A 24,347-nucleotide genomic window follows, 5' to 3' on the forward strand; every position below is an offset into this window, starting at 1 on the left:
TGCTGTGTGGCTTCTTTTAACAGATTATAGTAAAATTTGAGAAGGAAGAAGTGATTTAAAGATGGAATTTATAATTAAAAGGAAACAATTTATGGATTAGAAGGATTTTTAGTCTGGCCCTTTGTTAGAGAATGAAAGCATTTTCAGGGGAGGAAAACAAGGGTGTGGCCCAGAAAATGTTTGCGAATATTAGTATAAATGGAAAAAAGTCAGAGGTTATTCATCAGCACAATGGGAGAATGACCCCAAAAGCACTTTAGAAATTACTGGTGCTGTCCTACCCATCACAGGCCCAGAGGAAGAAGACCTGGAGGAAGGAAATATGTCAAGAGAGTCCTGGGGCATGCTTGGGACTTTGGGAATCCCTGCTTAGGGTCACCTCAAGTCTCTGCTAATCACATTCTAATGCAACACTCTTAAGCCAGGCAGCCATAGTTCAAGTGGGTCCGAGGGTGGCTTGATTTGCCACTCTGGACAGTACAAACTATCAACATTGGCAGCCTACATATGGTGGCAATTCTGCAATTATACAGAATGCAGGGAATGTGGGGCATAGCTTTCTCCACCCAGATTTCAAAGGATGTCTCCAATATCTTGAGAACTCAGGCAGAGACTTGTCACAGTGGTGGAACCATGACAGAGAGCTTCCACTAAAGCAATGCCCAGCAGAACTGTGTGAGTGAGGCCATCCACAAGACCCTAGAATTGTGAGTCAATACATTTCTGTTCATTATATAAACCAAAAGGTATCTGAGACAAGTCTAAATTTGTTTAGAGGTTTCTTTTGCCAAGATTAAGGACAATGGCCTCTGTCACAGTCTCAGGTGGTCCTGAGAACATGTACCCAAGGTAGTTGGGTTACAGCATTGTTTTTTACATTTTAGGAAGAGAGATGTTACAGAAAATACATAAATTAATACATATAAGGTTTACATTGGTTTGGTTCAGAAAGGTGGGACATCTGGAAGTGGGGGAATTCCAGGTCATTGGTGGATTCAAAGATTTCCCGATTGACAGTTCATTGAAAGAGTTGAGCTCCACCTGAAGAGTTGAACTCAGCTTGATTCAAGATAAAGGGGGTTGTAGAAGCCAAGGATTTTATCATGTAGATGAAGCCTCCAGGTATCATGCTCCAGAGAAAATAGATGGTGGATGTCCTCTTGTCAGACTCTCTTGAAAAGACATAGTAACAGAAGGAGATTCTCTACAGAGAGCAAATTTCCCCCATAAGAGGCAGCTTTTCAGGGCCATTTCAAAATATGCCAAACAAATACATTTTGAGATAAAATACTTTGATTTCCTTCAGGGAATGTTACATGTCATCTTGAGAGGAGGTGCCAGCTGAGCTTCCTGGGTCCACTAGGGGCTCAGAAAGCTGTGAAACTCACTCATTTCCTCCATCAGTACTTACTTTGGTCCTGTATGAATAATACTGAATATATATGCTTAAAATATTCCTAACATCAGAATTTGTGCATGTGTTTTCTTCCCCAAGAAAGCTATAAACAGCAAAAATTTTGCTGTAAGCCTCCCTGTGTCCTCTCTCCCTCTCTCCCTTCCCCTTGCCCTGAAACTAAAAGGAATGTTAAAAGCCCATTTTTCTGTGACCAGCAGACCTTATCTATGCTCCCAGTTCCAATTTCTTATAAACATAATTTATAAAATCCTGTGAGATCCTGTCTCCTTTGCCACGCTGCTGCAAGGTCATAAAGTAGATAAAACTTAAGTTGCAATTCCAGTTTTCCTCAAGATCTGAGCCATGTTAATTGTCTTTGTTTCTCACTCTGGTAACATCTTCCTGCCACAGGTATTTCCCTCCTTAAAGAGTTTAAAAGGTGATCGAAAAATCTAACACTGGTTACCCGCTTGAGACCCCTTCCATGCTGTGGAAGCTTTGTACTGTCACTCTGCTCAATAAAACCTACAGCTTTTTTTCTCTCAGTCTGATCTGTGTCTCTCTCTCACCACAGGCTGCCACCACACCAATTCTTTGGCGTGGCTAAGAAACTTTGGCGTTACAATGTGATGCTATACCGGAGTCAGGTTGGAAGTTGGTGTCTTATTGCTACAGTCTGTTTTGTCAGTCTTAAGATCTCTGTTTTAATGTTAATGTGGGTTCAATGTGTCTAAACTGCAAAGGGAAGAAAGTATAATGAGGCACATCCTGACCCCTGCTTCCCATCATGGCCTGAAATAGTTTTTCAGATTCTCTTGGGATACCCATGGCCAAGAGAGAAGTCTATTCAGTTGGCTGGGGGGCTTAGAATTTTACTTTTGGTTTATAATTATATATTACCCAGTCTCACGTATTCGGTTACAGCAGCACAAAATGAACTAAGACATTCTCTCAATCTGGAGGACCAGTTCTTTGAAGGCAAGGATCATATCACATACAATTTTGAACTCTCATTTTCAGGCACATAACAGACAGTAACTAAATACTAAATGGATGGGTTGAATGAACAAGACATTGTACAAATGAAATTATGACTTTCACCCCATCTGCCTAAAAAACATAAAATTAAACAATGCTTTTCAAATAGAGTTATTCATAACTTTTAATTAAGAAACATCAATATATTGGCTGTCTTTTCTATCTCCTTGCTTATTCTAAAATAATGTGCATGATATAAAAATTATAAATTTGCTCATTGTAAGCAGATATCTAGATAACTTTGTTTTAAATTTAGTTGATGATCAATGCAAATTTGGTAAGATAAATTAAAATTCAAAGACTATTTTGAATAAATATAAATTTAATTTAATCTATCATGTGATTATTAAATTCCTTGAAAGTCCACTTAAAAGGGATAAATTGAAGTGAACAGCAAATGGGACACAGGAGAAAACTGAGAGAATATAAAATCCTAAAGTAAAAAGACATACAATAATAAAACCAAAAGCATACAAGCATGAAATCTATAAAGGAAAATAATTAAAAAAGAGAAAGCATTTTAGTAAAGTTACAGAGCTAAATGAAAGAGAATATTAGGTCATTCAGCAATAGAAAGGGAGAAGGGTATATCTGAGTCTAGAAAGAAAGCCAAGTACAGTCTAATGCATGATTTAGCTCAAGCTAAGTATGATTTGATCAGTAGTGCTAAATTTCAAACTGCTGAGTTTTCTATGCATTGAGGTTTTTATTTCAACAATATTACAGATATTAACAGAAGAAAATACATAACGACCCTTTCAAATAATTTGCCAATTTCTTACCTATGTGTCTGTCATTAGATCACCCAACAGAAGTGATACCATTCAGGAATAATTTTTCAGCTTTCTAGTCTGTGAAAAGGAATAGTTCATACAATCTACCTTTCATTCTGTGTAGACAAATACAAATGGCCAATTAACTTCTTCTGTCCCTTCCTATAACTCCATAACACTGTCACCATACTATGATAAGGCTTCAACTTGGGGCACTTTACCTCCCACCGTCTTTGGTTTTGATTTGCCTTATAGCTGCTCTCCCTAACTTCGTCATGGAATACTGCAAAGACAAGTGACCGAGGTTTCAAATTAACAAATTAAAATAGGAAGCAATCAGGCTATAGGGAATTTGCTAGTAAATTAATAAACATTCCAGAGCGCTTTTAGCACCTTCAAGTTATCAGCCCAATTTTCTGAGTAGCAGAGTATGTGTAGTAACTCCTAGGAGTCTAAGAAGGTTAGCAGTGCCTTTTTCAGATAAACAAATTAAAGGAGATGACTTCATAGAAATTCTTGTTTTTGCATACATTTGACAAGCCACAAATATCACATGAGAGATCACTGGCTTTATCTGGCCTCCTTGATCCTACCATTCTGAAATTAAAAAAAAAAAAAAAATGGCATAGAAGTAGTGGCACCAAAGAACTTGTAAGAGTAGAAAATGGAGCTGCTGGTCAATAATCATTGATTAAATTATTTTGTAGAAAAAAGTTGGTACTCCTAATAAATTGGGGGAAATTGTCTCACTATTCAAGTATTTTATTTTTACTTTAATGAGAATAAAAATGATTGTATGCAATTAATGCTCTGCTGTACTAACTCAGAAGTTCTTATGTCAAAAGATAATATGATTTGATAATAAGTTTTTGTTTACCTTCATAAATCATACAAAACAGAGGGAAGAACATGCAAAAAGCCACAGAAGTGTGAAAGAGTATGAGATATATGAAGAACAGGGAAAAGTTTATTTAGGCTATAGAGTATGCTGTATTTAAAGAAGTTGTCGGAGATGATAATAGAAAGCTACAATAAAGATCAGAAAAAAACTTTTTCTAGGTTAAGGAATATTAACTTTACTTTCAATGAAAGGGCATAGAAGAGTTTCAAGCAAGGGACAGATAATTAATAAAAATAAATGTAAAATAATTTGAGGAGTCAGAGACCAGCCTTGGCAACACAGTGAGACTAAACTTCTACAAACCAACACAAAAAAATTTAGCCATGCATGATGTCATATTCCCATAATCCTAGCTAATTTGGAAGCTGAGGCAGGAAAATCACTTGAGTCTAGTAGTTCAAGGCTGCAGTGAGCTATGACTATGCCATTGCCCTGCAGCCTGAGCAACAGAGTGAGACTCTGTCTTTGAAATAAATGAATAAATAATAAATAAATAAATAAAACAATGTAAGTTATTAAAAAATTGTCCATTGCTAGTCAAATGAACTAAAAGGTAAGCAAATTATGGTTTTCGTTAGCATTACCAGAGAAACAAACAGAAGCAGAGAACTTCATTTTACTTATTTCTTTTAAACAATGTTATGCATTTCTAAAACTTTGTTTTAGAAATGAACAATGTATGGTTCTATCTCAAATAGGATACTCAAGAAGGATATTTGGGAAATTGAGATCATAAACTTCAACAGATGTCACCTTCAGCAAGAAATGAGCTTATTATGAATATACCTAAGGTTATGTAAATCACTCTCTATAAATTTATTATCTCAATAAGTATCTGTAACAGAACTTGAACTAGAATGTTCGTTTATTTTCACACTGCTATAAATAACTACTTGAGACTGGATAATCTTAAAGAAAAGGGGTTTAATTGACTTACAGCTCTGCATGGCTGAGGAGGCCTCTGGAAACACAGTCATGGCAGAAGGTGAAGGAGAAGCGAGGCACATATTACATGGTGGCAAAAGAGAGAGCGCAAGAGAGAGAGAGAGAGAGAGGTATACTTTAAAACCATCAGTTCCTGTGAAAACTCACTTGCTATCACAAGAACAGCAAGGAAGAAATCTGTCCCCATGATCCAATCGTCTTCCACCAGGCCCCTTCTCTGGTACATGGGGATTACAATTCAAGATGACACTTTGCTGGAGACACAGAGCCAAACTATATAATTCTGCCCCAGGCCCCTCCCAAATCTCATGCCATTTTCACATTGTAAAATCAATCATGCTTTCCCAACAGTACCCCAAAGTCTTAACTCATTCCAGCATTAATTCTAAAGTCCAAGTCCAAAGTCTCATCTCAGACAAGGCAAGTCTCTTTCACCTATAAGCCTATAAAATTAAAACAATTTAGTTATTTCCAAAATACAATGGGGGAACAGGCATGGCTTAAATGTTCCCACTCCAAATTGGAGAAATTGCCCGAAACAAAGGGGCCACAGGCCCCATGCCAGTCCAAAACTCAGCAGGGCAGTCATTATATTCTAAAGTTCTAAAATATTCTCCTTTGACCCCATGTCTTACATCCAGGGCATGCTGATGGGGTGGGCTCTCAAGAACTTGGGTAGCTCTGCCAGTGGCTCAGCAGGGTACAGCCTGATTAGTTGTTTTCAAGGGCTGGCATTGAGTGCCTGCGGCTTTTACAGGTTCATGGTGCAAGCCGTTGGTGGATCTACTATTCCAGGTTCTGGAGGGTGCTGGCCCTCTTCTCTCAGCTCCACTAGGCAGTGCCCCAGTGGGGATTCTGTGTGGGGGCCCAAATCCCACATTTTCCCTCTGCACTGCCCTAGTAGAGATTCTCCATGAGGGCTCTGCCCCTGCTGCAGACTTCTGCCTGGACATCTAGGCATTTCCATACATCCTCTGAAATCTACGCAGAAGTTCCCAAACCTTAACTCTTGTCTTCTGCACACTTGTAGACCCAACACCATGTGGAAGCTGCCAATGCTTGGGGCTAGCACTCTCTGAAGCAACAACCCAAGCAGTGCCTTGGTTCCTTTTAGCCACAGTTGGAACTAGAGCAGCAGAGACACAGGGCACCAAATCCTGAGGCTGCACAGAGTAGCAGCAGGATCCTAGGCCCACCCCACAGAATAATTTTTCCCTCCTATGCCTCCAGGTCTGTGATGAGAAGGGCTGAGGCAAAGATCTCTGAAATGCCCTGGAGATGTTTTCCCCATTGTCTTGGCTATTAACACTGAGCTCCTTTTTACTTATGCAAATTTCTGCAGCCAATTTGAATTTCTCCACAGAAAATGGGTGTTTCTTTTCTACTTCATGGTCAGGCTGCAAATTTTATAAATTTTATGCTCTATTTCCATTTTAGTCACAAATTACAATTTCAGACCATCTCTTTTTTCATGCATATGAGTGCACACTTTTAGAAAAAGTCATGTCACATCTTGAATGCTTTGCTGCTTAGAAATTTCTTACACCAGATACCCTAAATAATCTCTTTTAAGTTCAAAGGTCCACAAGTTTCTAGGGCAGGGGCATATTGCTGTTAGTCTCTTTGCTAAAGCATAGCAAGAGTGACCTTTGCTCCAGTTCCCGAGAAGTTCCTCATCTCCATCTGAGACCACCTTGGCCTGGACTTCATGTCCTTATCACTATCAGCAATTTGATCACAACCATTCAACTAGTCTCTAGGAAGCTCCAAATTTTACCTCATCTTACTGTCTTCTTCTGAGCCCTCCAAATTCTTCCAACCTCTGACCCTTATCCAGTTCCATTGTTGTTTCCACATTTTCAGGTATCTTTATACCAATGCTCCACCTCACTCAGTTCCAATTTTCTGTATTAGTCTGTTTTCACACTGCTATAAAGAACTTCCTGAGACCGAGTAATTTATAAAGAAAAGAGGCTTAATTGATTCACAGTTCCACATAGCTGGAGAGGCTTCAGGAAACTTACTATCATGGCAGAAGACAAAGGAGAAGCAAGGCACATCTATTATGGAGGCCGGGGTTGGGGGGGGAGAGAGAGAGAGAGAGAGAGAGAGAGAAAAGAAGTGCCACACTTTAAAACCATCAGGTCTCATGAAAACTCACTCACTATCACCAGAACATCAAAGGAGAAATGCATCCCATGATCCAATCATCTCCTAACAGGCTCCTTCTCCAATACATGAGGATTACAGTTTGAGATGAGATTTGGGTGGGGACACAGAGCCAAACCATATGAACTATGATTGGGACAAACTTTTAAATCAGAAAATCTGTCTTTCCCTCTCCCTTTCAGCCTATAAAATTTTCAAGTATTACTCCTATTTCCTTCTATGAACTTTGAGATATTATTTCATATTTTGTAAATTAGTAAATAATTTTTAATCACTTTAATCACTCAGTGCATGCCTTGAATGGGCTACTATGCTTCATATGCAAGCTTCTCTATGTCCTTGTTCACTTTAGTTATCTTTTACAAAAAAGTCAACAGATATTCTGGTCCTAAAAAATCTCAATAGAAGAATGGATAAAGAAAATGTGATTATATATATATATATATGTGTGTGTGTGTGTGTGTGTGTGTGTGTGTGTGTGTGTACAATGGAATCCTATTTGACCATACAGAAAAATGAAATAATGTCACTTGAAGCAACATGGATGGAAATGGAGGTCATTATGTTAAGGGAAATAAGCTAGGCACAGAAAGACAAACATCACATGTTCTCACTCATAGGAGGTAGCTAAAAAAGTTGATCACATGGGGGTAAAGAGTGGAATGATAGATACCAAAGACTGGGAATGAGGTATGAGTATAGGAGTGGGTAAAGAGTGGTTGGTTAGCAGGTAGAATCATACAGTTTGGTAGAAAGAATAAGTTCTAAGGCCAGGTGCAGTGGCTCACACCTGTAATCCCAGCACTTTGGGAGGCTGAGGCAGGAGGATCACTTGAGGCCAGGAGTTCAAGACTAGCATGGACAGCTGGTCTTGAACACTGAGACCAAGTCTTTACAAAAAATTTAAAAATTTAGCCGAGTGTAGTGGTGTGTGCCTGTAGTCCTAGCTACTGCAGTGGCAAGGTGAGAAGATCACTTGAGTCCAGATATTTGAGGTTGCAGTGAGCTATGATCATGCCACTGCACTGCAGCCTGTGTGACAGAGCAAGATCTTTTCTCTAAAAACAAAAACAGAAGGAATAATTTCTAATGTTCAATAGCAGAATAGGGTGACTATGTGACTGCAGTTAACACCAATGTATTGCATTTTTCAAAATAGCTACAAGACAGGACCTGAAATGTACTCAACATGTAGAAATCATAAATACTCAGGTGATAGACATCCTGAATAGCCTGACTTGGTCATTACACATTCTACACATGTAATAACATTTCAATGTACTTCATAAATATGCACAAGTATAATATATTTTAAAAATTTAAAAAATTATCTACAGAACCCAAATATCAGCCTGGGTCCCAATTTTTTAAAATATGATGCACAGTGGTTACACTCTGAAAATAAAAGAATTTACTTCTATAAATCATATATTTTTCATTAAAATACATATCAGACACTGTTTGACATCAAACTTCAATTTTACTTTAATGCTGTGGCAAAATACCATACATTTCAGACAGTTTAAGGGTAAGACCTCTTCCCATTTATTTATCCTTTTACATAATTACTTTAATTAAGCTTAGAATTCAACTCACACTTTTACAGTGAGGTGTGATATCCTAGGAGTTTTTCCTTTGAAACTAAACATCTTTTATCTCTTGTGGCCATAGTACCCTAAGCATAAAAAGTATGCCTTTTTCATAATGCCCTTGCCACAAATACAAGGAAAATCATTTTTCTCCTTTAGCCTTGCAGGAAGTTGCTTTTTCCTTCCAAAGTATATCTTTTTCAGCTTTAAGTGTGATCCAGATCAAAAAGCCAACTGTGTGAAAATAACTAAATCATAAATAGTATGATTCCAACTTTCAGTTTGCAAATACTTGTTTTCTACACTAGACTGACCCTAAGCAAAACTGAGAAGTAGGAACAATGTGTTTGGGTCACCTTTCCACTTTCTCTATGCTCCTCTCTCCTGCTCTTTTAGTTCCTCTTCACAACGTCAAGGTCCATGATGCTGTAGAGAGCCAAACCACTGATTATCCTCAAATAATATGCCTTTCACCCTGGTCCTCAGTTTCCATTACTCCTAGACTATAAACCTGTACTTACACAGAAATAGATACTAATTTATACTAAGTCATGATCAAAGAAAGTATGACTTACTTTAATTCAAAAATCCACTTCTAGACAGGAGACAGTATGTTGGTGAAATGTGTGAATTCAGGTGGGATATATTGTTGAAAATATATTTCTAAGACTGGACACAGTAAGTGTTGGCAATGATACGAACAACCATGCATAGCTGATGGGAGTGCAAAATGACACGACTTTGGAAAACAGTTTTAAAGTTTCCTATAAACATAGACATACACTCACCATACAACCCAGTAATTCCATTTCTATTTTTAACCAAGGTAAATGAAAACATCTCCACACAAAATGTGCACATAAAGCCTTAAAGCAGTGTCATTCACAATAGCTAAAAACTGGGAAAAGAACTCCAATGTCTGAAAGAGTGAAATGTATAAACAAATTACCTTATATTCATACCATGGAATACTTACTGCTAAGCAATAAAAATTAATGAAGTATTGACATACACAACAATTTGCACTCTCAATAAAATTATGCTAAGGGAAAGAAGTCAGACAAAAAATAGTGCATTCTCTACATAATCTCTTTATATAAAACGTTAGAAAATACAAACTAACACATATTGACAGAACACGGATCAGTGGTTACCTGGGAGGCAGACAGGGAAGAAGGGGTATAGTCATAGAAAAGTTGAGAAAATGAGTACGCTCACTATCTTGATTGTGGTGATGGTTTCATAGGTGAGCAACAGTCCAAAATTCTCAAATTGTACTTTCTACGTACAGTTTATTCCATGCCAATTATACCTCAATAAAACCTTTTTTAAAGAATGTAGTTGTTAACAAGGACCTTACTCAGTCTCCTCAAATAACTATAGATAGGCAGACATCTATCAACTGATGATTAAGTTTTCACCTATTATTGGTGCTATATGAGAATATCGCCTGCCTTTCTTACCCTCAGTTCAATTTGATATTCATTGCTATCTACTATGACCCACTTCAGTTACTCTTTTCACAATTGTTTATGTAACTTCACATATCGTCAAATAAGGTTTAAGGAAGAAAGGGTCTTCTATATTATTAACAGTATAGTTCTTCTCTTTTGGTCCCTGGATTATGCAAGTAACATTACTGAGAAAGGAAACATCATTACTATTGAGAATTCAGAAAAAAATAAAATAAAATTAAGTCACAGTGTAACTGCCCCTTTTTATGTTGTAATTGAGTCTGGGAATTCGAATTTTCATTTCTACTAATCATGTAGAAAGCATGATTTACCAACTTAGTTTGATCTAACACAGTGCTTCAAAAAGCATTTTCACCTGACACTTTCAGGTATGTATCAGAAGAGTTAAATAATAGCCCTCCGGGAAAAACAAAAACGGGTATTAATAACATTTTTAAGCTCTACGTTTGGGCATTGTCTACCTTGACTCAGGAATGTGTATGAAGGTGTTACTAAAAATTACCATTTTAAGAGCTCTCAGAACTTTTCCTACATTGAACATAAACTGAAAATTAGTTCAAAACATGACGTAGAGTTTACACATTGCCAGAAAGGGAACAAAGAAGTCACAGAAAACATTTTCACCACTACAATCACAGTACTCAATTCCTGTTCCCCAACCTTTGGTTGATTAAAATGGCAGAATAACTTACCATCTATCAATTTTTAAAAGGTGAGTTCTAGATGCCAAGGATACATTTTGTTACTCATTTTTGGTCACAATATGTAGGTGATATTTGTATATGCTGAATTTTATTACTCTTTAATTCAATAGGAAATGATAGACACTGTATTTTGCTCTGCAGGATCCCTTGGATGATTGATAAAATGTATTTTGTTTAAGAAGGCTACAAAATATCTTTTGATAAACTACATGCTTTAGTGTAATGGGTTATTTTAGTACAGCCATCCACTCCATCCAATAAAATAAAGAAACAACAAGGCAGCTTATCATTTTTCAGGCATATTATACAATGGAAAGCTTTATTGTGCTATGTAAATGTTCTCTTTCTGCCCTGGAAAACAAAAGCTCGCCAGAATAAAGAGCAGACACTGAAAGAGTAACACAAGTAGTAGGTGAAAAGTTGTGTATTTTATTTCATGCAATTTGTGTATTATGGGGAAAATGTGGTTGAAGGATGGGCCCTAGAGATGGAAATGTCTTTTTATAATCCAATAGACTTGGCTTGTGACTATGTAATTTTTGTAAGAGATCTCTCATTTGGGGATGGTTTGAGGATGGACCAGATGGAAAGCAGGGCACTGTGGGATACATCATTTATCACAATGACAGTGTGTAGGCATCAGTGATCCTCTCAACACAGGGGGAAGCTAAAACTGCAAATGTGGAGCAGCATTACTGCCAGAGTAGTGGAGTTTGGCAACACTTACATTTCTCATTAACTTAATCATATTAATTCATTAGCCATATATATCAAAGTAATTCACTCTGGAATTGTCACAAGGAACAATTTATAACTGTTACCTTTCTCTACACAAAAAGTAGGTTGCAGTCATTCAGAAGATTTTGCATACTTCTTAGAAAGAAAAATTATAGCCACAATAAATAATAACAATAATCATCAACTGTTTTTATGCTAGTTGTCCCAAACATAAACTAATATAAGGAGCAAAAAAGAAAATTAAAGTGTTTGATTTTGTTGAAGTTATATGATCAACAACAGATAAATAGATGGATTATTCCAAAGATTTCCTATTTCTGAAACATCAAACATCTGATCTCTTACATTTAACTTAGGCAGTTCCAATATGAGCCTGAAGATTCATAACCTCAATTTTTAATATACAGGGTTTTTTTGTTTGTTTTTGTCAGAGACAGTTCAGTGTATTTGGGAAAGTATGGTGCTTATGAAAAATAAAAATCTGGCCTTATAAATTCTGGCTCAAATCTTTATTGTCTCTGAGATTCAGGGTAAGTCACTGAGCTTCTTAAAAACTCATTTTCTTCATTTGTTAATCAGAAACACTAAAAATGCTAACCTCACCAGATTGCTGAGAGGATCAAATGAGAAACAATTGAAAATAGTTATTTATAACATAGAGCTACATGTGTATACATATACACACATTAAAGATGTGAGGATGTTTTGTAAAGCACTATATAGATTATTATCACATGCCATCATCGTCATTACCATCATCATCACCATCACCATCACCAACATCCTATAGGTTGGCTTAAATTTCTCCCCTCCACCTACAGAAAGAAGCAATGGCTTCTGTCTTATGAGCCAGCCATGCAGGACAAATACTATTGGCAGAAGCCTAAAAAATTGAAGAGAGACATTTTTAAGTTAAAATAAATATATTACATATAGAATAAAGAGCACTGACAGATATATTAAAACAAAAATTTGTGTTTGGGAAACTCAGATTCAGCTAATATAATAAATGTAATTCTAATTATTAAGCTGATATATTTAAGCTTTTTCTTTAGTAGGGAATCTGCAAATGCATGTTAGTCTAAACTCTACATTAGAAATATTAGTAATTCAAATTCTGGTTCCTATTACACCAATGGTTCTTCATGAGCACACAGTAAATAAAGAAAACACAATGACATAAAAAACACCATATACTATTTATATGATATGAAGCATACTTTACAACTTTGCTCATTAAAAAACCCAAAGGTAGTCTAAGGAAAAGACATGTTTTTAAACACTGTAAAATAGCTTCACTGCTTTTACTCCTCTCATCCAAGGAGCAATCCTGACTCCAACTCCACCCCTTGTCAGCAGGAAGCAGTTACAGCAGTCATCAGCTTTTTCTCATCTCCTTGGTTCACAACTCAGGATAGAGGTGTGCTGAAACTGAAAGAGGGGGATTGAAAGTGCCTTTGCAAAATTATGATAGTAAAAGAAATCTGACATAGTTGACTCCATCTTGCTTCTAATCTCCAAGCTGTCCTTGGTCATTTCTGGGCATAGGCCAAGCTAAATTTTCGAGAAATTTAGTTTAAAATTTAACTTTGAAGCCAGAATGATAATAGTCCCTCCGTCAAACTAGTCCACTCCCTGTTCTGGTGATAAAACATCCTTGGTAAAACTAACATAAAGCAACAAGATTGGGATTATGGGAGGGTCCTGAGTTCCAATAAAATACAGGTATAGTTATTCTAACCCAATACTGCTCAGGAGACATGTGGCCTGAAGTCTTAAGATTTGGGACTTCCTCAATTGCTCCTGTAGATAACATCACTATAGTAGAATCTAAAGTTGGTTTTTGGAGGTGTTTTTCAGCCTGACTCCACCCAGATTCATGACTTGGGATTCAACTTGTCCTGCAATTCCATCCAGAGACAGGATCAGCACATGAAAACTGTTTTCCATGCCCCTGTGATTTCATTCCTTAACCCATCAGCAACACGCATTTTTTAGTCCCCTGCCCACCGAATTGTCCAAAAAAAAAAAAACCCCTAATCTATAAGCCTTTAGAGACTGATTTTAGTAATAACTTCATCTCCTATGTGGTTGTCTTTATACCAATTAAACTATTTTTTACTGCAAAAAAGGAAAAAAGTATTTGATTTAAGGAAACTATCAAAAAGGTTAGTTTGTTTTCTAGAACGAGGGCTTGATCTTTTTTTTTTTTAAACTGGGAATGTCCTAGGACATCTCTTCATGACCACTTCTTAGCATCCAATCTAAGTGAGTGAAAATTTGAAATGCATCATGAAAAGAGAGGGATACTGATACCGATGATGTAATGAAGCTAATTGGCCTTATACTCTGAGATTGAATTCACACTGTCAAAACTAGATGTTAATTCTACTTTTGGTTTTGCTAATCCTGAGTTGAGTTTTGTAGGTACTATTGCTGAATTCAATCTTCATGGGCTCAGTTACCCAAAGATGTGAATGGCATCTGATATTCTTAAACAAAAAACTTTTCCATGATATAGCTAGAATAAACAAACCAATTTAAGAATCTTTTAAGGAATGAACACTACAGAATTTTCATCTGAAGCGCTTTATTACTTCCTTGTAAGCTGTCAGTTTAAATCTCTCTCAGGCCAAATTTCACATCTGTCTATTAGAAATGCTTCATAAGCTGAGGAAAGGGAAGCCATCATCTTTTGGGAAATTCAAAGGCACAAACAACAAATCCATCCCATCAGTGTGATCTGGCGATATTAGCACTTCAGCAGAGATACAGAGAAGGATGTATATAATATTCCCTCTTCTTTTCTCCCTATGTATCCCTAAATATTTTACAGAAAATACTAGAAAATGGGATACTTATATAAAAATGAGTTATCAGGGAATTAAGCTATTGATTATATGATGGAAACAGAGACAGAAATATATAAGATGAGAATATCAGTAGTTCAAATATATAAAGGCAACAAGCAGTCTAACTTCATTACTTTGGGACAGCTAGGGAAAGGTTAGGTGGAATCTGGGAAAACTCTAACTCACAAAATAAATTTTATTTTAGTGTTATAAAGTATTCTTATATTGTTTGGTGCAGAGCAGATGTTCAATAAATAAATGTTAAATGAAAGAATAAATGCATATATAGCTCTAAAGCTATTTCAATAGTATATGTGTCTATAGTTACACAGATATAATATCTAAATGAATATCTGACAATACTATCAGGAATAGATCCTAAGGGACTTACCTTAGTGAATAAAGATGCATTAGTATTAATTAGTATGTTGATTACTTCTATAACAGATCTTACAAAACTGATCTCAGGCACCTAAATAACCCCAAAATATTTTAACGACCCTACATTTGTGCACATATTCACATACACACACACTTATTGTTAATACATTTAATTTGCTAAATAAGATATTCTTACTAATACCAGAGACTTTGGCATATACACTGTCTGAACTCTCACAAATTCTGAACTAGTGGAGTTTAAATAAATCAGGTTTCCTTATGTAGGAAAAATATAATCAAGAGTAAAATAAATGTCTTTTAAGACAAAACAAAAATACAAATTACAGAAGAAAATAAAATCAGATAAAAATAGAAGACTTTATCTTTATAGTATGCAAATAAAGCAATGTGCCACACCTAACATTATACTGCATCCTGGATGATTTACATGTCAAGCTATATAAATTAAAGGACTATTCTGCAATAAATCTAAGAATGATGCCTGAACCTTTTCTAACCCTTTTCACTGGCATTTTCTGCATGCAACTGCTGAGGAAAAAACACAAACAATTTAACTTTTCCTCCACACATTTGAATGCAGGTGAATAAGATATTGTTGGGCATCTAAAATAAATTCATGTAAATCAAAGAAGGAATTTCTGTAAAGCTTTGCAGATTCCTCCACCTTCCCTTGATTTTTTTTAAACTGTCTGCATCTTTGACAAATGTGCTCATGCCTTTCCTCACTCAACGTTTTGTCTAGTTCTATAATCCCATTCTAGGCACAAGCAAAGGACTAAAAATTGAGTTTTGCCTCAATGGCTCACTTGATGGTAAAGTCAAGTCACAGGAAGTAAAACAAAGCTTGAACCCAAGGAGTATGACAGTATGAGTAACTTGAAAAACATATTTCAGAATGTCATCCATGGAGACTTCCCCAAACCTGCTAGAGAGGTCAACAGTCAAATTCAGGAAATACAGAGAACTGCTACAAGATTCTACACAAGATCATCCCCAAGACACATAATCATTAGATTTTCCAAGGTCAAAATGAAAGTAAGAATGGTAAAGGTAGTTAGACAGAAAGGGAAGGTCATCTACAAAAGTAACCCTGTCAGGCTAACGGTGGACCTCTTAGCTGAAACCCTATAATCCAGAAGAAATTGGGAGCCTATATTCAACATTCTTAAAGAAAAAAATCTTCAATGAAGAATTTTATATCAGCCAAACATAGCTTCCTAAGTGAAGGAGAAATAAGATCCTTTTCAGATTAGCAAATGTTGAATGAATTCCTTACCACCAGACCTGTCTTACAAAAGATCTTGAAAGGAGCACTAAACAAAGAGAGGGAAGACTGCTGCCAGCTAATATAAAAACATACTTAAACACACAGACCAGTGTCACTGCTAAAGCAACCACACAAACAAGCCAAGATAATAGCAAGCTAATAGCAAGCTAATGACAGGATAAAATCCACACATATCAATACTAACCTTGAATGTAAATGGTCTAAATGCCCCACTTAGAAGGCACATAGTGGCAAGATGGATAAAAAGGCAAGACCTAAAGGCATGCTGTCTTCAAGAGACCCAGCTCACAACTAATGACACTCATAGGTACAAAAATAAAGGGATGGAGAAAAGTCTACCAAGCAAATGGAAAAGAGAAAAAAAGCAGGAGTTGCAACCCTAATTTCAGAAAAAAAAAAACAGATTTCCAACCAATGAAATATTTTTAAGAAGGGGCATTACATAGTGGTAAAGTGTTCAATTCAACAAGAAGACCTGGCTATCCCAAATATATATGCATTCAACCCAGAAGCACCCAGATTCATAAAGCAAGTTCTTGGTGACCTACAAAGAGACATAGACTCCCACATACTAATAGTGAGAGACTTCAACCCTCCAATGAAAGTAATAGGCAAATCATTGAGGCAGAAAATGAACAAATATATTTGAGACCTTAATTCAACATTGGACCAACTGGGTCTGATAGAACTTTACATAACTCTCCACCCAAAAAACAACAGAATATACATTCTTCTCACTACCACATGGCACATACTTTAAAATCAACCACATAATTGGACATAAAACAATCCTCAACAAATTTTTAAAGAAACAAAATCATACAAAACACACTCTTGGACCACAGCACAATAAAAACAGAAGTGAAGACTATGAAAATGGTTCAAAGCCATACAATTACATGGGAATTAATCAACATGCACCTGAATGACTTTTGGGTAAATAATGAAATTAAGGCAGAAATCAAAAAGTACTTTGAAAATAATGAGAACAAAGACTCAACATACCAGAATCTCTGGGATAAAGCTAAGGATGTATTAAGAGGAAAATTCATACCGTTAAATGTAAACATAAAAATGTTAGAAAGATCTCAAATTAACAACCTAACTTCACAACTGATATAAGTGGAGAAGAAGGAATAAATCAAGCCCAAGGCTAGCAGAAGAGAGGAAATAACAAAAATCAGAGCTGAACTCAAGGTAATTGAGAAACAACAACAACAGCAGCAACAACAACAAAATTCGAAAGATAAACAAATCCAGGAGGTTTTTCTGGAAAAAATTAATAAAATATATAGGCCACTAGCTAGACTAATAAGGAAAAAACAGAAGATCCAAATAAACACAATTAGAGATGATGAAGGGAATGTTATTACGGACACCACAGAAATCAAAACAACCATCAGAAACTACTATGAACACCTCTACACACAACATTAAAAAACCTACAAGAGATGGATAAATTCCTGGACATACACACCCTACAAAGACTGAGCCAGGAAGAAAATGACTCTCTGAACAGACCAATAACACACTCCAAAATTGAATCCATAATAAATAGCCTCCCAACTAAAACAAACCTGAGACCTGTTGGATTCATAGCTAAATTTTACCACATGTATAAAGAAGAGCTGGTATTATTCCTACTGAAGCTATTCCAAAAAATTAAAGAGGAGGGACTCCTCCCTAACTCATTCTGTGAGGCCATGATCATCTTGATACTAAAGCCTGGAAGAGTCACAACAAAAAAGAAAACTTCGGGCCAATACCCTTCATGAACATTGATGAAAAAATCCAGAACAAAACACTTGCAAGTTGAATTCAGAAGCGCATCAAAAAGATAAACTACCAAGATCAAGTAGGCTTCATCCTTGGGATGTGAGGTTGGTTCAACATATTCAAATCAATAGATGTGATTAATCACATAAACAGAACTAAAGACAGCAAAAGAAAACTATCAACACAGTGAACAGACAACCTACACAACGGAAAAAAAAAAAATTGCAAACTATGCACCTGACAAAGGTCTAGTATCCAGCATCTATAAGAAACTTGAACAAATTTACCAGAGAAAAACAAACAACCCCATTAAAAAGTCGGCAAAGGGCCAGGCACGGTGGCTCACAACCGTAATCAGAGCACTTCGGGAGGCTGAGGCGGGCAGATTGCGAGGTCGGGAGATTGAGACAATCTTGGCTAACACACTGAAACCCCGTCTACACTAAAAGTACAAAAAATTAGCTAGGCATGGTGGCAGGCGCCTGTGGTCCCAGCTACTCAGGAGGCTGAGGCAGGAGAATGGCGTGAGCCCAGGAGGTGGAGGTTGCAGTGAGCCGAGATCGCACCACTGCCTCCAGCCTGGGCAACAGAGCAAGACTCCATCTGAAAAAAAAAAAAGCAAAGCACACGAGCAGACACGTTACAAAAGGAGACATACATGCAGCCAACAAGCATATGAAGAGAAGCTAAATATCACTGATCACTACATTTTGTGGTATCACTAAATTTTGTGATCATTTGATTTGTGGTAAATCAAAATCACAATGAAATACCATCTCTCACCAATCAGAATGGCTATTACGGAAAAGTCAAAAAACATGCTGATGAATTTGCAGAGAAAAGGGAACACTTATACATTGTTGGTGGGAGTGTAAATTAGTTCAACCATTGTCAAAAGCAGTATGGCAATTCCTCAAAGAGTTAAAAGCAGAACTACCACCCAGCAATTCTATCACTGGGTATATATACCCTGAGGAAAACATATCATTATATGATAAAGAAACATGCACGTGAATGTTCATTGCAGCACTATTCATGATAGCAAAGACACAGAATCAACCTAAATGCCCATCAATAACAGATTGAAAAAAGAAAATGTGGTATATATACACCTTGGAATACTATGCAGCCATAAAAAAGAGATCATGTCTTTTGTAGGAACATAGATGGAGCTGAAGACTATTATCCTTAGCAAACTAATACAGGAATAGAAAACCAAACACCACATGTTCTCACTTATAAGTGGGAGCTAAATGATAAGAATTTCTGAACACAAAGAAAGAAACAGATTCTGGGGTCTACTTGAGAAGGGGCAGGAGGAGGGAGAGGAGCAGAAAACATTACTGATTTGCTCCAGACGACCACCAGAGTACTCCAGATGACCACCAGAGTAAGTGCCAGAGAATAGGCAAGTAAGCAGGGTAAAAGAAAACTTTATTAACTTGCCAATGTGAAGGAGGGGCGAGGTTCACCGGTCTCTGGCGGTGGAGGCCAACCAAGTCACTCCGGCGTTCTCGGGCGAGGTTCCTAGGTCCGCACATGACCAGGGACCAAGGAAGTTCCCCCTGCGCGACCCCCCACCCCACCCCGCGAGCGGCTTTTATGTCCTGTGCCCGGGAGTGGGCGGGCAGTGGGCGGGACATAGGCGGGTCGGGGGCGGGGCGGTAGGCTCCGCTAGGTAGGTTTCGATTTTCTTCATCAGACGTCAGACTGCGTCTTTCCCGTGGGCGAGAAAGTTGACAATGAAGAACCCGGAAATGCGCCATTTTAGTCCCTTTGTTCTTTTGTTCCCTCCCTCCCTCCGTCCAGACAATTACTATTGGGTAATGAGCTTAATACCTGGGTGATGAAACAATATGTACAAGCAAAAATAAATTAATTAAACTAAATACAATTTAAAAACAGAAACTCAGTTCTGCCACTCACTTGCTTTGTGACCTTAAGCAAATAATTTAAGCTCGCTGAGCCATAGATTGTTTACTTTAAAAATGAAGTCATTGTCCATAAGGCTACTATGAAGATTAAATGAAGTGTATATAAAACACTTGGCACCCATGGCTAGTACATAAAAAGAACTTAATGTAAGAGCTTTTCCTCAACAAATACCCTACTAATGTTTACTCAAAATGATTTAGCTTCAAGGCAATTTTAAAATCCTTTTCTTCTTTCATCTGTACATTCCCACAAAACCAGGACACAGATTTGATAATTTACATGGTACTCTTTCTAGGCTCTAGGAATGTATTTCAGGAGGCAAGAAATAGATGGTCATTCATTGAATACCAAGATATATTTCAGATGTTGTTATCCCTTCTATCTTCATTTATATGCACAGGGCTACTCTGTTATATCAGAATTTGTTTATAAATATTTAAAGTCGAAAATTCATTATCTTCCCCCTCAAAGCCTGAGTGTCTTCCCAAGTTCTCGATCTGAGTTAATTATACCATCATCCAGCCTGTTATCCAAGCTAGACACCAATCATCCTAGACCACCAGCTTAGCCTCTACATTTAATCAATTATCAAGTGTGATTAACTCTAATTACTGAAGCACTCAGAACCTTTTCTCTATTCTATTGAATTTGCCTTCAAGCCCTCAGTATTTCTCCTTTGAACAGTAGCAACTGATATTCTTTCATTTCATTACCTTCACTGCTATCTACCCTCCAGGCAACTGTTTTCAGATCATTTACTCAGTTCCTTAGCAAGGGCTCCTTTTACCTATAGAAGTTTCTTTAAGAATAAAACAAAACAAAATCATATGTGAAGGAGAACATATAAAATTCTAACTGAGGTAGAAGTGTGTAACATGGGAGTACTTCCTGACTTCTATGTCAGCCAGTAAGGAAAGTCCCGAAAGATACTCTGGAACCCACTGGTTTAAAGGGAAAAACTTAAATTGCTTAACATAGTAAATCAAAAACTGGTTTCACAAAGCTGGCTTTTCCCTCCCTTTCTATTCCAACCACATCACCTATAAGCCTTCTACCTTAAAGCTCTGCTCCAGTCTCTTCAACTTAACTGCTACTCCCCATAACACACTAGGCTTTTTCTCATCCATCTGTACTTTTCTATCTGCTTGGAATGTTCTTCCACTGATTCTCCATCCGTCCAATGCTCAGCCTACAAAATACAGCTCCAAAGTTTCCATCTTATTGAGTATTATCCAACTTACCAAATTGATTTAACTGCTTCCACTTATGCGATATTATAGAACCTTGTATGTGCTTGTATTTTGGCCTCTATCACACTTTAATGCAATTATTAATTTACATGCCTTTCTCCCCAATTCTAGTGTGGCAAGGACCACTACTCATATATTTTTACAATGCCTAGAAATGAGTACCCAGAACAAAACAGATGCTTTATAAATGTTCAAATCTTTATATATAAAGATATCATTGCTATTAAATTCATTTTCTATGTTATAATAGCTTTCATGATTTTTAAAGATTCAATTATAGAAATGTTACGCTTATTTTTAAATGTTTTTGTGTACCCTTATGTACCTTTTTAGAGACTCAGCAAAGTTCAATGCTAATTTACGACACTGGAATTTTACCAGTTTTTCACAGTGTTCAATGAAAGACACTAAGACATCGTTCAGGACAATGGCCACCTGCACCTTCTTCTTCTCTAATCATAAGGCTCCTATACCAAGGATGCATTTTAGGTCTACTTTTTAACCTAGAGTAATAACTTCGACAACATGCATGGATGCCCAGAACCCCTGGAATCTAAAATATTACTGAGACCTAAGTATGCAGGAGTGCTGCCCCCTATGGGAGGTTTCAAGATGATGCTGTTTCGGCCAGTGCCTCCATTCCTGTCCATGGCACAGAAACATATACACACATACAAACAATAAGGCCTTGAAAGGGATTTTCTGCTAGGATATGACAATTTTTAAAATCACATCCATTTGATTTGTCGCTCAAGTAACAAAACTTGTTTTCATGAACACTTAAAAAATTCAATAATGTAACCTCTAATAGAGCTTGAAAAGCTCTGAAGGACAAGGCAGTTAGATCAATATTGGTTTATTTCAAATGCTGGGCAGTACGAAGAGACATGGCTGATCATCAGATGGATTTTATTACCTGTCGGAGTGATAAGTCCTGGCGATAAGAGGCCTGGAACTGCATGGGGTAGAAGGCGGGCATTTTCCTGCAACACTCCCAAAGAACGCTTAGGGGGCCTGCCAGGTCTTGAACTGTTGAAAAACAGACAAATATAGGTAAGGTTAAAAAATGCACTCTTTCTGAGAATACCATCACTTGCAGCATTTACCTTTTAAATCTTGTTTAATTGCCAAAAGTGATAGAATTTTACATTAAAGACTATTTTTGTGGATTACTAAGAGACCTATTCTTTACTTTCCACTAAATTCCCCATTATTGTTATGACAAACATCAGTGCCGTAAGGCATCAATTTTGGTTTAGATTCCATTTACAGGCCAGTACTTTGCAATATAGCTTACCTGTTGTGTGAGAAACCCTGAGTTACCCCTGCTTTTAAAGCTACACTTGATCTGAAGTATTAATAAATGCTTCTCAGATCTGAGATAGTGACTCACAGAATTAAGATTATATAGAATGTGAAGTGATTAAGTCTCTGCCCAGCATGCCAGAGGTGAATGGTAAAGAGCTGAGAGATGTAGAATAGAAGCTGATGTTTATTAGCATTTCCACAGCTGCTGGGAGCCCATGAGGAAAAAAGGGTTACCACCCTCAGTAGGTTTTGTCTTCCTATGTAGTTTTTAAACCAAGCTGTATAACAAGCAGTTCTCTCTCTCTTGGAGTGGCTACATTAACAAAACCTTCCACCTTTGCAATCTAGGCTGTCTTTTCTCTTGGATTGATTGGTGGTTTTAACGAATGAGTTGATGATAAACTTATAACATTAACCTAACCCATTGCGTTTGTACATTTTTCACCCATGAGCAGTTCAGAAACTGTAATTGCAAATGTTAATTAATAACATGATGAAATAAAAAGTCAGTATCTGTTGCCTCCATCTTGTACCATAATAGAGTTAGGGTACTGAAAATATCATTTTAAAGCTGTCACTACATGAAGAGACTTGTAAGTCATAGAACATTAGGATCAAGTTATTCTCGAGTCACCCAATATATTTCAAATATTACTTTCTAATGTTGCCTAAGATATTGCTGTTGCCTTTTAGTAGAAATGCAGTTTACAAAGCTGAATGATACGAGTTTTGACAAAATACTACAAAATACTATATTAAATAACTTCAGCAGCAAAAATGTATGAGGTTCAGATAGAGAACATACCCCAAAATGACTTTTGGTTTACAAAGAAATTTAAGTTAAACCTCGCTCTATCAACTTTGCAATAGCAAAATGCTCCATCAATGTAAGACAAACTCTGCTTTTAAATAAAAAACAACTTCTAGCAACCTTACACGGAGGTATCATTACCCAGTTCATTTTTCATACACTGTGTTATTTTCTTCCATTGTACATCAATATTATATATCAATCTAGCGCAAAAGATTCCGTTTTTCTCATTTAATGTTTCAATTTTATAAATGGACTCTCCTCTGCTTCTTTCTACTTGATTCTGGGCCATAATTTATTTTCTTTAATTCAGTTTTTTAACGTGTTTACCTTTGCCCTATTTTATGGCTTTCTGACTCTTTTAAGGAATGCTGAAAGCAGAAATATCCTTTGTACTTCAAATGTCCTAGAGGATCCCAATATCACTGAAAAATGTTCATCGGAGTATATCCAGGCATCAGAGAAAGGCACATTATGTTATTGAATAAACTTCATCAAATCTGTACTTTCTAAATGCTTTTTTATTTCCTTCTATTTGTCAGAACTCAAGCCTACTAACTTTATTTAAACACACCTGATTACTCTTTGTATTTTTCTGCTGTAAACATCTCAGTGCTATCTCATTCTCATGAACAGTTTCAGACAGGCTGCCTCCAGAACTAAGCAGCCTGATGCTCCCTCTACTTCCACATCGTGAGTCATATGACTGCCAGCAGTTAACAGTACACTTTGAAAGCCATAAGTTTTAACTAGTTCTGTTCCAAATTTCTTGGTCAGTTCTCTCTATCTGAAGCACCTCTTTTCCAATAATCTGACCCAGGCTTGGGAAGCATTAGAGGCCTCTTAGTCTAGTAGTTCTACCTTAAATGTGAAGATTTGAAAAACAAATGGTTTCACAGTTTATTTCACAAATGGCTTGGTACTATCTATTCCATATGTTATAAACTCCAGGAGGACCATATTCTCCATCCTAACTTTCATCTCAGTTCATAATTTT

The 24,347-nt window shown here is 36.8% G+C and overlaps 1 protein-coding gene across 2 annotated transcripts in view; it reads right to left on the reverse strand.

The window, feature by feature from the left end:
* The window catches only part of DACH2 (dachshund family transcription factor 2), a 714,928-nt gene that overhangs the window by 304,127 nt on the left and 386,454 nt on the right, over nt 1-24,347 (reverse strand). For both annotated transcript variants that reach the window (XM_026452154.1, XM_026452153.1), the window contains one exon: nt 22,148-22,260. In XM_026452154.1, the coding sequence (XP_026307939.1) occupies nt 22,148-22,260 (113 nt within the window). The remainder of the gene's footprint in view (nt 1-22,147; nt 22,261-24,347) is intronic.

The sequence above is a fragment of the Piliocolobus tephrosceles genome, chromosome 12 (genome assembly GCF_002776525.5).
Source record: "Piliocolobus tephrosceles isolate RC106 chromosome 12, ASM277652v3, whole genome shotgun sequence".
In the NCBI taxonomy this organism is placed as follows: Eukaryota; Metazoa; Chordata; class Mammalia; order Primates; family Cercopithecidae; genus Piliocolobus; species Piliocolobus tephrosceles.